This window comes from Ictidomys tridecemlineatus, chromosome 15 (genome assembly GCF_052094955.1).
Source record: "Ictidomys tridecemlineatus isolate mIctTri1 chromosome 15, mIctTri1.hap1, whole genome shotgun sequence".
NCBI classification, from domain to species: Eukaryota; Metazoa; Chordata; class Mammalia; order Rodentia; family Sciuridae; genus Ictidomys; species Ictidomys tridecemlineatus.
The window spans coordinates 19,838,076-19,852,650 of record NC_135491.1 but is presented as its reverse complement, the minus strand read 5'-3'; the positions used below and the strand labels follow the sequence as shown (position 1 = coordinate 19,852,650).

The following is a 14,575-nucleotide window of genomic DNA, read 5'->3' as shown; positions in this document are numbered from 1 at the left end:
GTTCTTGTGTTCCTGGGTCTCATTGTCAGAATGATGACAACCTATCAAATACAGCCAAGCTCACGCACAACTTTTTTCTGTTGGAATCCACATTCTAGACTCTGGCATGGGTGAGGGAAAATGCAGATTATGTGTCATTCCTTGTGTGCTCATTGTAATTCCATCTACTTCTTTTCCTCACTTAAGAAGGCTTATTGGAATGCAAGTGAAAGAGAGTGTCATAGTTAGAGAGAAAATCTTGAATTTTTCAAAAAGTAAATTATTTGTACATGTCATCATTTGAATAGTAGGATGTCTTCCTCATAGACATCCAAAGGCCTTTGTTGGCTGGCATTCATGCAGTAGTTTTAGCATTAATTTGGAATAAATAGAACATCCTGGTGGGATATATGAATATGATGAGGCTCTCTTAGAAACCTCAGCAGCAGAGCAAGTTTCATGCTTTGCTCACCAAAACCTTGAGAGCAGACTCTCCTATTGCTTTTTCTGCAGAGGTCGTTGAGTTTGAATGGCTTCAGATAGACTCCTCAAAACTCTGTCGAGTTAGCTCAGTTCAGCAGACATAGACTCCTTTTGTTAACAGAAGACAGATAAACATACCTTGCAACATTCCTAGTGGGCTTCTATGGGAAATTCCACACTAGAGAGAATGCCTAGAAGAGCTGTTTGTGTTTTTCACGGTGAAAAACAACACTATTTCATTGGTTTGCAGGTTTCCAAAAATTGGAAGGAAATTAAATGGTCTGTACTAAGATTATTTTTTCCTGGGTAGCAGGAGAGGAAAAATGCTTTCACTGTGTTTTGGGAATCTTTCCTTGATCCTCCATCATTGGCCCTCAACCCCACTACCCTAAGGGAGGCAAAGAATCATAGCTTGGTGGTAATTGGAAAGCGAGATTGTGATATAATATAAGGCCTCCTAAATGCATATAGTTTTAATCAGAACTAAAGAAAAGGAATGATTTCACATCAGGAATTGTGTACATCCCCATACTGATTGGTAAAATATTTGCTATTTCAGAATCTTCTTTCCATGTTTTCCTTTTAATTATGTTTTTTTTTCTTTTAAAGTAATTCATAATAATATCTCAGATCTTCTGGCTTTCTAGTCTGTTTATTTTAGGCAGCCCATTAGTGACATTTAATATAAAAAACAATGGCAATCTTCTGAGTTCTTTTTGTTAGAATCTGTCTCCTTGGTACAGGAGCAGAAGAGAAGAGAACTATGGATTTTAGCCCAGAAACCTCAGACTCAGGAGATATCTGCCTTCCTCCTGAGAGAATTCATCATAAAAGTAAACCCATCGAAGCAGAAAGTCAGACGCTTCTTGACCATTGTTCTAGTGAACAGTCAAGAATGGATATGAAAGTTAATGTGAGATGGATGGCGTGCAAATCAGAACATAGGCCATGCCCAACTTTACACTTCCTAGCAGAACTAGGTGATTCTGAGAGTGTGGTACTGTCTTCTTGGATGTCTTCAAGGAAATCTTAGCAGTGGAGTTAATTCTGACTCTTAATATTTTAGTTCTCACACTCCAAGGAAGGCTGTGTTTGCTGGAAGCATGCAGTTGCTGGCCGGAGTCAAGCTGTGCACGGGCAGGACCTTAACCAACCACCCGCACTATGAAGACAACAGCCTGAGGGAGCGAACCAAAGCGGTGAGGCCCGTCTTAACCTTTGCCCACTGCTTGTGGACAGTCAAGGCCCAGGCTTCCCATGTTGGTAAAGGTTCACATAAGGAACTGGGGCTTGGTCTCCTGTTCTGGACTTCAGCCTGCTCCCATCTGCTAAAGGCTGTTCAGGGTGCCCAGAAAGGCACTGCACACCTGTAATCCCAGCAACTCAGAAGGCTGAGGCTGGAGGATGGCAAGTTCAAAACTAACTACAGTAATTTAGCGAGGCCCTAAGTTACTTAGCGAAACCCTGTCCCAAAATAAAACATAAAAGGAGCTGAGGATGTGGCTCAGTGTTCAAGTCCCCTGGGTCAGTAATCCCCAAAATGGATGGATGGATGGATGGATGAATTGGTAGGCAGGTAGGTAGATAGATAGATAGACAGATAAATAGAGGCAATTTAGGAGGCTACATGCTCCTCTCACAGGAATAGCTGAGAAGATAAATGGCCTGGGATGTGCAGAAGAGATGGTTTAGGACAAAGCACTCAAGAGTTTTGAGTTGGGGAGGGAAGGAAAGGAGTGAAGGCATACTGGTCACAGTTTTATAAACCATTTTAAGGGCTGTTTTCTAATATGTGCTGTTATTGTTGTTGCTCATTTTAAAATAAATAATGCTAACTACATAGTTCAAAGTTCAGGACATATAAAGGGGAATTAGTGAAAAGTTTCCCTCCCATCCCTGTATTCCAGCTACTAGTGCCTCTCCCCTGAAGCAAATAATATGGCTCGATTCTTGGGTATTCTCCCTAAGGTATTTTACTAATATACCAACAATCTCTTTTATATATATATATTTTGCATGCATAATATATATTGTGTGTGTATTTAAAACAAAAGAGCTGTCAATTTGCTAATATAGAATGATCTCCAAAATATATTGTCAAAAAAGCAAGGTGTTCTTTGTTCCTTCTTTGTTTAAAAAGAAGAATGCATTTGAATAAATGTGTATATGTATACGTGTATGCATATTTTAAGAATATGAATGTATGCATACATATATCCCTCCTTTTTTTCTAAAAAAAAAAAGAAGCCATATTACACCTTGCTTTTTTCTTTATTTTACTTATTTATTTTTTGCTTTTTTTGTGGTACTTTGGATTGAACCCAGAGACACTTGACTACTGATCTACATCTCCAGCCCCACCTCCTTTTTTCCCCCTTACTTTGTGAGAGGGTCCCACTAATTTTCTGAGGCTGACCTCAAACTTGGGATCCTCCTGCCTCAACCTCTGAAGTTGCTAGAAGTTGTGCCCAGCACACCTTGCATTTTCAACACTATTTTGGAGCTCACTCTATATCAGCATATTAACAGCTTCCTTGTTTTTGTTAAAGCTGCATAATACTTTATGTGGATGTAGCAATTTTTATTTAACTATTGGCCATTTTCCTGTCTTTTTGCAATCCTATACAGTGCTCCAAATAATAAGCTTAGATATGCATATTTGCATCTGTACATCAGATTCTTAGATGTGTAATCACTAAGCCAATGGGTATAGGCATCTGTAATTTAGATAGCTAGATATTATCAAGTCACCCCCCCCCGACAGGTTATATCAATTTAAATTCTAGTTAACAATGCAGTAGGATACCTCTTACCCTTCCCTAGTCCTCTTCAGCAAGGTTTCAAACTTTTTAATGTTTCATATTTGTCATTTCTCAATGTTACTAGTTGAGTCTTATTTTTAGGTGAGATATAACTAGCTTTAAAGCAAATTGTTTTTACTAAATCCCCTATTTTTAGGGGAAATTATCTGAACTTAGACTCCTGCTAAAATGGGAATTTTTCAAATGGCCCTAGTGTTCCGGACAGCTCCAGGTTCAGAAGAAGAATGAAATGTTCAGTCAGAGGTAGCCTAGGCTGTGTAGGCTGGAGAGCCATAGAAAGACCGGTCCTTTTGTGTACTGCTCCTGCAAAGAGACACCACGTGCTATGCCCTGATAACTGACCTCCTGCAAGTCTTGGTGCTTGTCCTTAGTCGTGACCTTCATATGCATGGAACACCTCCATCTGAGCCCTTGTGCTAGACTGAGGGGTGGCCAACCTAAGTTTTCACAAGAGCAGCAGCTCACCTCCCTACCATTTCACCTCTCCATGTGAACATCCTGAATCAGGCCCTCACACCCAGTCCCATAAGTCAGGGCTCCTAACTGGAAATTGGGTGATAACAAAGGAAGCAGCGTCTCTCTTAAGACCTTCACACACACTCTGCCCCGCCACACAACCTCTTCCCAATGCCGGGTCTCAGAACACAAGACACCAAAGAGTGTGTGCATTCACTTGGGGCACTTGGCACTGGGAGTGAATTCCCAGGGGCTGCAGGTTACTCATGCTCCAGGGAAGGATGAGAAGTGGAGGTGGATGTCAGTGTCTCCTAGTCAAGGGAGAAGCAGCATAGCAGCAGTTGCTTCCATGACCTAGGACCAGGGGTCCTTTTTCCCACCTGCCATCGTCAGAAGCTGGCTCTCCTCCTTACCAACACATATTTATCTTATTTCCTGTGTTGTTGTTATTACCTTGATGAAGCATTCTTAGACATGGCATCTACTGATGAATGTATTCATAACTTGAAATAATACATTCCAAATTCAAGTGTATTTGGTGTCTGAATCTCAATGTATTCAGCATGACTCACTCTCCCTCTGTAAATAATTACAGTATTCTTTTAGCCATTCCCACATATATATACAACATTCCAGCCCTGCAGATAAGTGATAGTTGGGGCAGCAGATGGGAGACCTGGTGTTTAGGTCTTAGCTCACCCCCTTATGGGGGTTACTTCATATTTCTCAATTAACTCTCAGGCAATTAAGATGTATTTTGCCAATATTCCATTTTTATCTCTTTTTGAAGGTTTATCAGATATACGCAAAGAGGTCCCCAGAGGACGTGCATGCCCTTCTAAGGTCCTTCGGCACTGACTACATAATCCTGGAAGACAGCATATGCTATGAACGCAGGCACCACCGGGGCTGCCGGCTGCGGGACCTGCTTGACGTCGCCAATGGACACGTGAGCATGTCACCTCCCCACATGCAGGGAATCTCTCAGAGGGGTGGGATTCCAATATAAATCCTAAGCAATGTAAATTTTTTTTATAATTTAAATTCATATAGACTAGCGTCCCCTTATATATCCACAAGAATTATATTTACATGCATTCTACAGAATTCTCTGCCTTGGCACTTTTGTGACTGCCACAGGAGCTGGGCAGGGGGAGAGAGCAGCTCTGAGGTCCCCGATTCTGTGTTTAACAGTAACTCTGCTTTTGGCTGGTTTGCATGACGAAGCTCTGTTTCTAAGAGCTTCCTGCTGAAAACAAAACTTCAAACTTCAAAACACTGTTCCAAAGCATCATGTTAGTTCCTCCATGAATGAGTGGTGGTGGTCCATTCTTACTGTTCTTTCTGCCTGCCCTGGGACATATTCTCTTTCTTCAGATAGACATTGCAAAAAAGGCCAGGCATGTAGCCCATACCTTTAAATCCCAGTGGCTCAAGAGACTGAGGCAGGAGGATTGCGAGTTAAAGGCCAGCCTCGGCAACACCATGGCACTAAGCAACTCAGTGGGACCCTGTCTCTAAATAAAGTACAAAATAGGGCTGGGGATGTGGCTCAGTGGTGGAGTACCCCTGGGTTCAATCCCTTGTACCTGCCCCCCCCCTGCACCCAAAAAATTACCAAAAGGCAAATTGTGCTCCTTTAGTCTTAACAGCTCTGAGCTCTGTGTGCCAGCAGCTCTTAGTTCTATCCCAGCCACTCTCAGGAGCTGGAGCTAACAGCTTCTCACAGCCCTCTGCAGTCAGAGCTAACAGCTCCCAGCAGCTCTTCCGCAGCTCTCTGGCTGCTAACTGTTCTCAGGGCTGGCAGCCCTATTTCTACTATAGATAGAAATCATGAATAGGCAAAATAAAACTAAGCCAGACCATTGTGGCTTATGCTGTAGCCCAAAAGGGGCAGCGAAGGAACAGGACTTCCAGACCGGCCCAGTGAGGCTGAGAGGTACACAGTCTCCTGCCCACTAATTGCAGGATTTCTGTGCCATCATGCCAGTCTGCAAAGGCTGGCCTGTCCTGGCTGTCATGGATGTCATCGCTCACAGACCCAAGTGATGACATCTGAAGTAGATGCATGATAGGCAGAGACAGAGCCACTCCAGGGCACAGGTCTCGTGGGGTGGTTTAGGACAGCTGTAGCAACCAAAGCAACATCTTCTGGAGCCATCGGGAGTATCAGGGTGGCTGTAATGTTCACAATAACAGGTCAGCTCAACTGTTGAAGGGGAAGCTGCTTGATTGACAGCTCCCACAGTTTCCACAGAAGCAATAAGACTGAAGTCATAGCTGCTGTCACCTCCAGTGACACTTTAGGAGCAATGATAGTATTGACCATCACCCAGCTCCAAGTCATGTGGATGATAGCAGGAGCCCTCAATCTCTACCCAACCTAGCCTACTTTTTAGTGTCTCTAGAGTGGGCACCCAGGGGAGCTGTCAGCAAAACATTAGGAACATTGAAAGATACAGGAGTGGTTCAAAGCCTGGTGCGGCAGGGCATGGCATGGTTGCCTCAGCAGCCACAGACACCCACTGCTTTCTTCCCTGAACCTTCCTGGCAGGCAGGCAACTGGTGCTGGCACTGCAGTTGGTGCAGTCTCAGCCCCAGTCTTTGCCCTACCTTCATCTCCCTTTGTTCCACCAAGCAAAGCAGTGAGGCATGGGAAAGGGTCGAGATGTTAGGGCCTCAGAGGCCTCCTGCCACCAGCCCAGCCAGAAAAGAAAAATAAAAGCAAAAAGCTAGTTCCCTTTGAAGGAGGTTAGGACCTCCTGTTCCACCTCAGTCTGCACATGAGAACAGCCATGGAGATAACTTGGGTACCTTGCTACACTCCAGAGAGATGGCAAACGGTGTCTGCCTTCTACCCCCAAGGAAAACATACTTGGAGCTGTGCTGGGTCTCAAGCAGAACCAACAGAATTTTCTCCTTTTGTAGGAGAGCGGTGTCTTCCATAACTGTTGTGTAAAAGCAGCTGTTTATAAATAAATGGGACCAAATGATAGACCTCTAAATTTGGGGGGAAAAAAACACTTTACTGTACAGAATATGAAATTCAGATTTTGCCCAAAATAAATAATAGCAACTAGCCTGAATTCAAAGGTGATACAGATTAAAGACATGCATTTGAATTTTGCTTTGTGTGTAACTTATTCTTAGTAATCCTTCTGACAAGTTAGAGAATATTGATTTTAGTAGAAATCTGTATTTCATTTTTGTGAGAGAAGCTGTATAGTACCTATCTAAGAACAAGGAGATCCAAGTTCTAGTCCTGACTTTGCCATTATTGGTGATCATTGTGGGATACAACTCTTCTTATCTGCCTTAGTTTATACTTTCAAAGGGGGAGAAGTCTGGACTCCCCCTCCAAAAGTATAAACTAAGGTGGATAAGAAGAGTGATCTCTAAGTAGCCATTGACATTGAGATAATAGTTTCACTAACAAATCATCCGTAAGGAAACTTAGTAGCTATTCTTGCTTCTATTGTTTCCACCCGCCCCCATACTAGGAATTGAACCCAGAGCCCTGCACATCCTAGGCAAGTTTACTACCACTGAGCCATATCCTCAGCCCTTTTTTTTTTCTAATTATTATTTTATGTTGAGTTGGGGGGTCTTGCTAAGTTGCCCAGGCTGACCTTGAACTTGGAATCATCCTGCCTCAGCCTCCTAAGTACCTGGGATTATGGGCATGTGCCACTGCCCCCAGCTTTGGTTGTGATTCTTCCCCCCTCCCAAATTACATTTGGGTTGGCTTGGGTTTTAGATGATGGATGGCCCTGGAGACAATGATCCAGATTTGAAGCCTGCAGACCACCCTCGCTTCTGTGAAGAGATAAAGAGGAACCTGCCCCCCTACATGGCACACTTCACTCGAGTGTTTCAGAACAAAGCATTCCATGTCTACAAGCTGACCAGGAGCAAGTAATGGAGATCTCTGCCCAATCTCTGTTTTGACACACTGAGACTCCCACGTAAGGAACCGTGGTAGCTGACGCTTCCTGTGTGGTGGGCAGCCTGTCCCTGAGAGCTGTGCTGTGGGAGTGTCCTGCAGATGTTTACACAGCATTACTATCTTTGGAAGCATCTTGGCAAGCTTAAGTCTGTCTTTGTCTCGTCCTTCCTCGTTTCCATTAATGATCATTAGCTTAATGGGTTTCACATGCCTGAGCTAGGATTTTGTTGTTGGGGAGAGTGGTGTGCTTTCCCCAGATGACCTGTACAACTACAAGCCATGCCAGAAAGTGAGATCCCATCAGGATTTGAAATGCTTTGATTTTCGGTGGACTTAAGACAGCACTGGTTGAGTGTAATTAAGAGGATGCATAATTAAATTATTTAATATTATTTCACTAGTGAAAACCAATCAGTGGCTTTTTAAAAAAAAAAAACTCTTTATTGTGCTGTTTCACCTTAAAATTTTATAATGTTTTCCAACAATTGTGCTTTTAACGTGAAAAAAAAAATCATGTTAGGTCTTTATATGTATCTTAAACATTTCGTGTATTCTCTTTGAAATGTTATATGTTCAATAGTATGTGTCATACATTGAGAGAGAGAGTGTGTGTGTGTGTGTTTGTGTGAGAATGCTAGGCACAGAAGAAGTATAAGTTCTAGATTGTAAGTCCTGAAAGGGGCAAAAGTGGATACAGTCAAGTAGAATTTGTTTAGTAAGCAGCAAGACTGTTTACTCTTATTATTGTAAACCTTATTGATACTCTTCAGTCTCTCTTGCAAGTAAAATAGTTCTGCTTCATTTCTTACCCATTTCAATTTACTGGGTTTGCAAAATTTTGTAAACTTTTTGTGTTTTTAGCCTTTGTATTTTTTACAGCCTAGAACCTTGCAAAGCCTGAATATTTTTTCAATGTTGTATCTTAACTAGTTCACTAACACAGTATTTTTGGCAGACAGCATTTTCATACCAGGTTTGACTTGGGGTCTCCAATCTTATCATGTGGGCTCTGGTAATGTTATTGTTTTCCTCACTAAAAGGTAACCAAGTGCCTCTAAGTCATGCTTATTTGTAAACATCAAAGGGGATTATATGTACCTGCTCAAAATTTTTTGATAATTGCTTTTATACTTCATTTCTAATGATAGGGGGATGTGTACAAGTTGCTGATAAAAGCATATTGTCCATTTAATTAAATCAACGTGGCTAATGAAATTAACTTTCTCCCCTGTTCTTGCCAGTTGGAGATGATTTAAATGTTTCTCCTTGTGGTTGTACTGAAGTAAATTGCCATAGGCGTCAAGATGGACAGCATCGCATGTTCAGATGATTTTATATTCAGTTACTACTTATTAGGCAGCATTCAAAAAAAATTTACATTGTCTTTTTGGACACAAGAATACCCGGCTGTTATTAAATTATGCAACTGAAATTCCTGAATTATATCTTTCCTGTATCCCTTAATAAGGTTGGAGACCACTGCAGTTTAGGATAATACAATAATAAAACATTTTAATCAGTACTAAAACTCTAATTAAGCCAGTAATGATGCATGTCTGTTGTAGCTGACAGCATGGGTCAGTACATCCTTCGGTGAGTGCCTTACTCTAATTGAAACCAAGCACATGTAAGGTACAAGATGTTGAGACTATGTGATTTCATTTAAAAAAAAAAAATCTCTGTTACTTTTTCATGTATATTTAAATCTATTTTAAATATTCCTATTTGTATTAGTCTAAGCATTTGAGTACTTAGAGTCTCAGTATACAAGAATCATGTACTTAAATTTGTATGCTTGTCATCCCCACAGTGATGGTGTAGTGATTTTTTTTCATAATGCCATTGTTGCCAACACATTGAGTGTTCAGTCTTCAGTGAAAATATAAAGTGCCAAAAAGTCATGCAAGACGGAATCCATGCATACATTCTTTCCAAGACACTGTGACCATGTACAGTACCATGGTAGATATTTTTTAGCACTTGTCAGAATTCTTTCTTTTATGATCTTCTCATTGGAGCATACAGTACAAAAAGCATCTGATTCTGGCTCTGACTTTCAGCATCTCTGCAAGCCAGAGAAGGAGACCTGTGGCCTAAACTCCCTGTCACACAGGCCTTGGTAGCTGTTTAATGTATGGTAATAACTTCAAACGAAGGTTCTGTTTTTGTGAATAGAACAAACACCAGATTTTGCTTCCGAGTTCCCAAAGAGAAACTCTAAGTTCAATAGAAGTGCTCTTAACTGACTCTGCTTATCACTCCACAGAGCCCTGGAGTCTCCATCCCTCTGCAGCTACCTACTCCAGCCCAGCACAGCCAGGTGCCACTCCCTGGTACTCCCAACACTCCTGCTCCCTCCCCCCTTCTGTTCCATTCCCACACCAGACCTCGCTGTGTGAGTTCCTCTGATTATAAGTACACAACTCAGTCAGCTGTGTATAAGCCTAGGAAATATGGATGTGAAAAGAGTCATTTCTGTAAAAATTAGGTTGACCGTTTTGATGTGGAAACACTTCAACTGCTAATAAAAATCACTTTTAAATTTAATGTGGTTAACAAAATCATGAAATACTGAGGGAAACATAAAAATCAAGAAAATTTCTGAACTTAGATTGCTTCACAGATTTTTCTGTGTACTCACTCTGCCTTTTAAAAGTCTGAACCAATAGGAAGGTGGTCAGATGTACCCAAATCATGTTATTGGTATGATTTGTACAAGAAATGAACAACAGTCACTGAACCCTCATGCAGAAGAAAGTCCTTATTAGCCTCACATCAAAAGATTAGCAGATGAAGGACTGGGGGTGCGGCTCAGTGTAGGAGCATTTGCCTCACATGTGCAAAGGCCGGGGTTCCTTCCCCAGCACCGGGGAGGAAAGAAAGAAAAGATGGGTGAATGAAAGTACATTTGTACGTTGCAGGTAATGCTTCCCTACTTGAACCTAGGTACTTTGTTAAAATGCCAACTCTAGGTACAGATCACAATGACCCATAGAGATTCTACTTCGGCAGAAAGGCCCTGGGGACACTTTCATTACAGGCATTTATAGCATAGGGCTTCATTTCAGATGTGTTGGCCAGGAATGTAATAAAGGTTTATCTAGGCCGCTCATTGTCGCTTAAAGATGATCTGACTGACCTGTGTGAATTGACCTCAATAAGTTGGTTGTGTGTGTGTGTATGTGTGTGTGTGTGTGTGTGTGTGTGTGTGGTGTTGGGTGGGTGCTGCCAGGGCAAGGGCATGTGTAAATATTTCATTAGATCTGCATCTTTATTTCACAATTAACTAGAAAATGTTTGTTCTGATTCGTATTAACTTTGACTAAAATGTTAAAAATTTAGCTCATCTTTGGCCCGAGTCTACAGAATTATCATAGAAATATTTAATTTTAAAATGTTAATTCAATCCTTCGAGTTAATAGGATGATAATAAAATGCGCTCAGATCATGTATCTTGGTTAACATGCTTCCCAAACGCTCCATATATGACGACCTTTTGACCTAGAAGAGAAAGCTTGTCTGTTCATGGAAGAAGAGTCTTTTTAAGGTGAGAAAGTGGCTTACTCTCTTGTGATAACTAATTTTCTGTTTTTTACATCCTATGGGTAAAATCTTACAAAGAGCTTTTATATAAGTTGTACTGAATTGTATGGAGATTATATACTAAATAAAGCTCTTTTAGATTACACAAGATGAATGTATTTCATTTCTTTGAAGGCCAAAATCCAAGGAACCTATTTATTTAAAGTGCAATAACTGTATGCTAAATAGAGTAAATCACTAATCATTGTTAATGTTGAAGGAGTTGGGTTGTTTTTTTTTTTCACTTAGATTTCAGTTTGATAGCTGCTTATTAGTTCATTCGAATCATTTAGATTGCTAAAGAGAAGGCTTCTGTGTTACTGAGCTTCTCATCACTAGGACCAAAACACCTGACAAGAACCACTTAGAGGAGGAAGAGGTTTATTGAGGGCTCAGTAAAATTTGAGTTGAAAATATAAATTATTTCTGTTTTAACCTTAAAATAGTTTCTACTTCATTGTTATCGACCATTAATAATTCAGGAAGATGGGTGATACTACATATTTTTGGTAAGAGTTTATGGAGACAAACATATGACTGTTGTCTCGTTCAAAACAAGTCAAAATTCCAGGCAGAAATTGTCAGAAAAACAAATACAAGAAACTGGCAGTGAGATCTCACATATCCTGTTCTAGTGAAGTATGAATTACAGACAGTATACGTAAGTGGAAGGGGATGTGAAGGAACTGGATGTGGTTTGGCACAGGACAACCAGGCACTTGGCAGATTAAATGCTTTTTCTCTGCTCCTCCTTTCAGAAAAGCTATCTGATATGCATTTCATGGGCCTTTTCAGTTAATTTAATATTTAGAAGTTTGCTACATAGGCTTGTTCTCAAAATGCACATAATATAGATACAACACAATGTGAAGTCAATGCCGTCGATTGCAACCAACAGTTAAAGGAAGGAATGAAGGGAGAGGGGAAGAGAGACAGATCTACACGGTAAATAAAGGTATTGTTTTATGTAATATTTTTTTTCAGTTATACATTGTAGGTATTGGTGTGCTGGGGTGTGATAGAGAGTACACTTTTTACTGTGAGTTTTACTCAGTGTAAAAGCCATACCTACAGCACGGGGTGTTCTGGGAGGATGGCAATTTGAACTTCTCTGTTCTTATCCCTTAGTCAACTCTAGGAGAACTGTCTGAACACTTATGATATTAAAGAAATATCATATAAACATATACACAAATAATACCAGGTGCAATATGGGCATTTTGTTATTTTTAAGTCCTTTTAAAAATATATTGTGAAATATTTATAGACAAGATTATATGGCAAAATTATTTTGTGGGTCATCTGGAAGAAATGAGATTGGCCATGTGATACAATTAGTTGGGAATTTTTTGTAATCAAAAGATAGAAATTGGAACCAACTAAATAAATGAGGAAGTTAAAAATATTTAAATGATAAAAACTGAAATCAGAAATAGTAGAAAGGATAAATCAATCCAAGCTCCAGTTCTTTCTAAAAGACAAATGAAATAAACACCTTGTAAACCTGATTTTTTTAAAAAAGGTAAAAATATGTAATATTAGGACTGTGAAATAAGATATAATCCCAGAATCAGGAATGATAAAATAAATTATATGAGAAAACTACATGGAATTCTGTGACAAAAAATAAATAAATTGAAAACTTTCAGGAAACAGATGATTTGTTAACAAAATAGAAGTTAACTTGAATAGACAAGAATCATATAATATCTGAAAAAGAGTTCAAGGGACATTTAATACAGGTACATGCAAAAATCTATTTTAAAAGGGGTGACAAGACTGGGCATAGTGATGCACACAACTCAAGAGGCTGAGGCTGGAGGAACTCAAGTTCCAGGCCAGCCTCAGCAATTTAGTGAGGCCTTAAGCAATTTAGGAAGACCTTGTTTTAGTCAGCTGTTCAGCTGCTGTGACCATAAGATCTGAAAAGAACGATCAGAAGAGAAAAAGTTTATTTGGGGACTTAAAGTTTCAGAGGTCTCAGTCCATAGATGGCCGACCCCATTCCTCTGGGCCTGAGGTAAGGCAGGACATTACAGGAAAGCAGCTTGGGACATGGCACAAAGAAGTGGAGACAGAGAGAGCTCCACTCACCACGGATAAAATATAAACCCAAGAGCATGGCCCAAGCGAACCACTTTCCGAAACACGTGAAATTTGCAGGACCTCTTCAAGCTCATACAAGTTAGTAAACAGAATTAATTTACTTAGGCTTGTAGGACTGAGGTCATCAGCACCTCAAGGCCACCCCTATTCATAGGCAGAGGCTTTGCCTCTTTAAAGACAGCAGGAACATCTCCACAAATGGTCCAGTTCTCTTTAAGGGCTTTAAGTCAGACCCACCCAGTATAATCTTCCTTGTTATTAACTCAAAATTTGGTTTGGGACCTGAATTATACCTGAAGAATCCCTTCACCTTTGCCATGCAGCATAGCCTAGTTGTGGGAGGGACACCCATCATAGTCACAGGCCCCACCTACACCCAAGGGGAGAGTCCTATACAGGGCATTCCTATGAGGGCTGGGAATCTTGGGAACCATCCTAGAATTTGTCCTAAGATGAAGTTTAAGAACAATAGAGTAGTTTGAAAGACGGGTCTAGCTACAACTGAGTATTTGGAAGCACCTAACAAAGTTATAAAGTTTTAGAGAACGGAATCAGGAGTCCTTTCCAAGGAGTCTCTTCTAAGGTGTAGCACAGGAAAATGGAGCCCAGGCAGAGTATGGCGGGCTTTCGAGAGGAAACAGATTGGAGTTCATGTCTGCTGAGGTGGCTGGGATTGGGCAAGGGTTTGGAGGGGCTGGACATTGGAAAGAAGTAAGTTGCAACAAAGAAAATCTGAGAATTTCTCAGTGGATCTATGACCAATTCCTAACCTGCTCAGGTATCGTTTGGCAGAGAAGATCTGATAAGTGGCAGATTTCACAGGTTACCTAAAGCTCAGGAGTCATTGGAATTGAGGCCCAACCAGGGCTGAATTCACGTTGGTAAATCTCCCAGCCATTCAGTTGAGACCCTAAAGGGAGTATGACTCATCCTGAGAGAGAAGACTTTTATCCGAATTGCCTTTCAGAAGCAAATGTAAATCTGCTATTGTGTTAAGTCACTTCCATCACTGACAAAACACTCAAGATGGATCATCAAATTAAAAGGAGGAAAGATTTATTTTGGCTCAAGGTTTCAGAGGTTTTGATCCATGGTTGCTTTGCTTTATTGCTTTGGACCTATGATGGAACAGAACATGAGAGGAGCTCGTTAGATATTGCCCGTTCACATCATGACAGCCAGGAAGCAGAAAGGAAGAGAA

The 14,575-nt window shown here is 40.7% G+C and overlaps 1 protein-coding gene across 4 annotated transcripts in view; it reads left to right on the top strand.

The window, feature by feature from the left end:
• Dpy19l3 (dpy-19 like C-mannosyltransferase 3) overlaps nt 1-11,377 on the top strand; it is an 81,364-nt gene extending 69,987 nt beyond the window's left edge. For all 4 annotated transcript variants that reach the window (XM_040280156.2, XM_078032206.1, XM_005330639.5 and 1 more), the window contains 3 exons: nt 1,529-1,661; nt 4,531-4,689; nt 7,498-11,377. In XM_040280156.2, the coding sequence (XP_040136090.1) occupies nt 1,529-1,661; nt 4,531-4,689; nt 7,498-7,659 (454 nt within the window). In that variant the 3' untranslated portion in view covers nt 7,660-11,377. The remainder of the gene's footprint in view (nt 1-1,528; nt 1,662-4,530; nt 4,690-7,497) is intronic.
• The last annotated feature ends 3,198 nt before the right edge of the window (nt 11,378-14,575 follow it).